Source organism: Octopus bimaculoides, chromosome 26 (assembly GCF_001194135.2).
Source record: "Octopus bimaculoides isolate UCB-OBI-ISO-001 chromosome 26, ASM119413v2, whole genome shotgun sequence".
NCBI lineage: Eukaryota > Metazoa > Mollusca > Cephalopoda > Octopoda > Octopodidae > Octopus > Octopus bimaculoides.
The window spans coordinates 4,078,283-4,083,412 of record NC_069006.1 but is presented as its reverse complement, the minus strand read 5'-3'; the positions used below and the strand labels follow the sequence as shown (position 1 = coordinate 4,083,412).

The 5,130-nt window shown below is 40.2% G+C and overlaps 1 protein-coding gene across 2 annotated transcripts in view; it reads left to right on the top strand.

The window, feature by feature from the left end:
- The window catches only part of LOC106883972 (uncharacterized), a 22,898-nt gene extending 19,710 nt beyond the window's left edge, over positions 1 to 3,188 (top strand). For both annotated transcript variants that reach the window (XM_014935132.2, XM_014935131.2), the window contains exons 8-9: positions 514 to 627; positions 1,111 to 3,188. In XM_014935132.2, the coding sequence (XP_014790618.1) occupies positions 514 to 627; positions 1,111 to 1,415 (419 nt within the window). In that variant the 3' untranslated portion in view covers positions 1,416 to 3,188. The remainder of the gene's footprint in view (positions 1 to 513; positions 628 to 1,110) is intronic.
- The last annotated feature ends 1,942 nt before the right edge of the window (positions 3,189 to 5,130 follow it).

The following is a 5,130-nucleotide window of genomic DNA, read 5'->3' as shown; positions in this document are numbered from 1 at the left end:
TATATATATATATATATATATATATATATATATATATCATCATCATCGTCATTTCATTTAACGTCTGCTTTCCAGGGGACTGGCAAACCAGATGGCTGCCCCAGACTCCAATCTGATCTGGCAGAGATTCTACAGCTGGGTGCCCTTCCTAACGCCAACCACTCAGAGAGTGTAGTGGGTGCTTTTCATGTGCCACTGGCACAGAGGCGAGACTGCTGCTCTGGCAGTGATCCTGCTCGGATGGGTGATATATATATATATACACACATATATATATATGTATATATATATATATATATATATGCACAACAGATTTCTTTCAGTTTCCATCTCACAAATCTACTCACAAGACTCTGATTGACCCAAGGCTATAGTAGAAGACACTTGCCCAAAGTGTCACCCAGTGGGATTGAACCTGGCACCATGTGGTTGGGAAGCAAACTTCTTACCACACAGCCATGCCTGCACCTAGGGATTTTAAAAATTTATTTTCTGTTTCACTTTTATTTCCAGGGTCTAAGCAAATGTTTGACAGGACCAATATTCTGGGGTTACGCTTTCTTGATCCTATAGGGGCCATTCTTATAAGTTGCTACTTCTTTGTCAACTGGTGGCGCACTGGATACAGTAAGTACGCAGCCGTTTGTTTTACTTTATGTTTGTGAGACATCCATCACCACCGCCACCACCACCTCTTCCATGTTCAGCATCATCACCATCAGCATTATCAGTGTCATCACTATCACCACCACCGTCGCCACCATTATCATCAACACCATCATCATCAACATCTTTATCATGACCACCATCACCACCATTATCGTTCTCCCCTTCCTCTTCCTCCACCTCATCATCATCATCATTATTATCATTATCATCATCCAGCGGTGGCATTATCGGCGGCAGCGGCGGCATTGCTGCTGCTACTGATGGCAGTTGTAATGATGATGATGCTGATGATGATTTTTTTTTTGTTCAGTTCCTTTCTCTCCCATTCATTGACATTAAGTACATGTCTTGTTGGACATTCATTCTCATTTTCCTTTTCCTCTCTCTCTCTCTCTCTCTCTCTCTCACTCTCTCTCTCTCTCTCACTCTCTCTCTTTGCAGCTCAGATCAAACAATTGACTGGTTACACAGCAAAACCAATGTTTCTCAGTAAAATAACTTGGATTACCCTCAACCACAACAGGAAGATCAAGCAGATCGACACGGTGAGGGCATTCTACTTTGGCATCAACTTCCTGGTCGAAGTCGACATTGTCTTGCCAGAAGACATGACATTAAAAGAGGCTCACAACATTGGTGAAAGCCTCCAACAGAAACTTGAGCGTCTTCCTGAAGTTGAGAGGGCATTCGTTCACTTGGACTACGAAGTTACACACAACCCTAAAACAGAACACAAAATAGTTTGACAAAATATTTCATTAGGGGCTGATTGTTTAACATTGAAGAGTGAGTTGTTATTGTTAGGGGCGAGCAGGAGCACTTGTGGTCTTATGTGGAGTTGTCAGATCTTTGTGGAAACTCAACCACCCAGAAATGTTGGTTAATTATTATATGTTGAAATTAATTAAGAAATGTGGATCAGCATAATCGTTTGAGCATTAGGCAAAATGGTGCCTTTCATGAATATTCTTAAAATCCTGAGTTCAAATCATGCTGAGATTGAATTTGTCGGCGATCTTTCGATACTAGTCCACCACAATTTCCGGTCGTTGCGCGCATGCATACTGATTACATGATCGTATAGTGTGTTTATATGTTTAAAGTTTCAGTTCGGATGGCACCTTGCTCACTCGCACCTTGGCCACACATTTGCCACAGTACGAAGGCAAGAGCACCCATTCCTCTGTCCTTATTGCCTCTGTGGAGTGCTTTATTGCTTCCTCCTCCGTTGTGAAGCGCACCTCCACAGTGGCGTATCTCCTCCCTATACTGATTACATGATCGTATAGTGTGTTTATGTGTTTAAAGTTTGAGAACTGTATGCATCTGAGGGGGAGAAGGTTTGAGTTTTTATTTAATGTTGTCTTTTCATATTTTCACTACACGATCATGTAATCAGTATGCATGCGCGCAACGACCGGAAGTTGTGGTGGACTAGTATCGAAAGATCGCCAATTTGTCTTTGATTCTTCTGAAATTCATCAAATAATGTACCAGGGGCTGCTTGGTTTGACCTAATCAAATATACTTCTCCCTACCAAATTTTTGGCCTTCTACCTCTGCCGGAAGTCAGTAAGAAAAAGCATCCATGTTCTGCTGAGGTAAACTTGCAGCTCACGCTTCATTAACCTAAATGATATGTCCCCAAATTCCTTCAATTGTGGGAGGGCACGTTATCCTAAGATTCAGGACTTAATAACATGATGCTCTCATTGTAAAGATTGTATAAAAGTTGTCGAGAAGGATTTAGTTATGCCATTGAGTTGCCAAGCAACAGTGGCCACAAATGCTTTCACAAATACACTGGTGTGTGTTTCTGTTTGTGTGAGTGTGTGTATGTGTATATATGTGAGTGTGCGTGTGTGTGTGTGTGTGTTTGTGTGTGTGTGTGTGCATACATGTGTATATATTTGCTTATATGTCTGTATGTCTATGTATATTTTTGATTGAACAGGAATATATTTTACAAAAGAAAAACAAAGAAAAAAGTTTTAAAAAGGGGGAGAAAGAAAAGAAAGGAAAAAAACATCAATGCAGCACCAACTGCTTCAATTGGTCGCACACCACAAGGTTCAACGGAACCTACTGAAGCAAACCAACATGCTTGCTGCCTTACTAAAAGCAATGGCGAGGCTATGGAATGTCTTTCTCTTCTTTCTCCCCCATTTTTTATTTTTGCTTTTTTTCTCTGTCTTTCTTTTGTAAAATATATTTTGAATAAAATGTCTTTTTAATTGTGTGTGTGTATGTTAGAGTATGTATGTTAGCGTTTGTGTGTGTGTGTGTGTGTGTGTGTGTGTGTGATGTATGTAAATGAACCCTGTGCCAAAAATAAAGGAAAATTATTTATAGCCAAAATAGATTGTTTGTTAAATGTTTATTTAAAACCATTTTCAGGACCACGAGAAATTATTTTGAAATCCCACTTGTCTTTGGACATTGACCTCAGCATTTTGTAAACATCACATTCTAATATGTGTTGTCCAAACACATTGTTTAAATAAAAACCTTAATATTCAGATGTTTTCTATAAAATATTTTCACTCATCACACAATAATGATTTAATTTAATCTTCAATGAATGTCTTTTTTATGTAGAATTTACTGCAAATGGATATTATATGTAACATCTATTGTTGTCATAGATGCAAACACAGCTATAGGTGCACAGGCATGGCTGTGTGGCTAAGAAGCTTGCTTCACAACTATGTGGTCTTGGGTTCAGTCCCACTGCATGGCACTTTGGGCATGTGTCTTTTACTATAGCCCTAGGCTGGCCAATGCTTTGTGAGTGAATTCGATGGATGGAAACTGTGTGGAAGCTCATTATGCATGTGTGTGTGTGTGTGTGTATGTGTGTGTGCATGTGTGCATGCATGCGTGATGATGGCTGTCCACTTACGACCAAGGAAGGCTATCACTGACCATTGCCCATGCAAAATGCCTGCAATGCACAGTCGATTTCATCTGGGTTCACACCCATGGCTTCCATGCTTGCCAGAATGCCAACCTGATTCAACCAAGCATCAGAAAGTTGCCTTGACAACAACTGCACAACCTAAGATCAACCCTAGTAGAATGAAAGCCAAAGTCGACCTTGGCGAAATTTGAACTCAGAACATAAAGACAGACGAAATACCTATTTCTTTATTGCCCACAAGCAGCTAAATATAGAGGGGACAAACAAGGACAGAGAAAGGTATTAAGTCGATTACATCGACCCCAGTGCGTAACTGGTACACTTAATTTATCAACCCCGAAAGGATGAAAGGCAAAGTCGACCTTGGCAGAATTTGAACTCAGAATGTAACGACAGACGAAATACCACTAAGCATTTTGCCCAGCGTGCTAACGTTTCTGCCAGCTCGCCGCCCTTAATGTGTATAGGAATATACTTTTCTACTCTAGGCACAAGGCCTGAAATTTTGGGGGAGGAGGCCAATCAATTACATCAACCCCACTCGTACACCCCTCTCCATACATTTTCTGCAACTTTGCATAGGCCTCTGAGCAGGTATCGCCATGACAGCTTACTCTGTCATGGTCAGTGCGACAATCACACGTTACTTCGAAGCACTGCTGTAAACAGCAAAAGTGAGCTGGAACGTTAAAACTTAGTGCACATGCACAGCAGAGTTCAAGGTCAATCTGTACCAAGCGGTTTCACTCTGCATACTTTAGCTTCATTACTATGGCAACAGTCCGGATACTTATTGATCAGCTCTCGTATATATATCATCATCATCACCATCATGCTGGTATATACATACATTCATACACATTTGGATTATATACTCATTTGTGTTTTTACGAGTAGTGTTGACCTTTTATTTGAACATTGTATTATTTATATTTCATTTGCCTGAGACTTGGACTGCAGTCAAGCTGAGGCACTGGTGATGGAGGGTTTAGGCAAACAAATCAACTCTAGTACTTGTTTTCTTTCTAAGCCGGATACTTATTCTATCCGTGCTTGTTGCAGAACCTCTATGTTATGGGGACGCAAACAATTCAACAGAAGTAGTCAAACTGGTGGTAGGGGACAAGCGCACGCACACACACACACACACACACACACACACTCACAACGAACTTCTTTCAGTTAATGTCTGTCAAAACCACTTACAAGGCTTTGGTTGTCCCCAGACTATAGTAGAAGACACATGCTTAAGGTACCACACAGTGGGACTGAACCTGGAACCATATGGTTGGAAAGCAATCTTCTTAACCATACACTTTTCTTTTCTCTCTCCGTCTTCTTTTAATTGTCTCTTCTGTTTGTTTTTTCCTCTTAGTCCTTTCTGTCGAAGAGTGTAATCTCAAAACATCAAAGACTTTTCCATTCTCCCCGAACGTTAAATTAATACAATTGCTTGTTCTTCCTTCACATGTTTTCATCTTTTGTTTTCTGTAAATATGACCTATATATATATATATATATATATATATATATATATATAT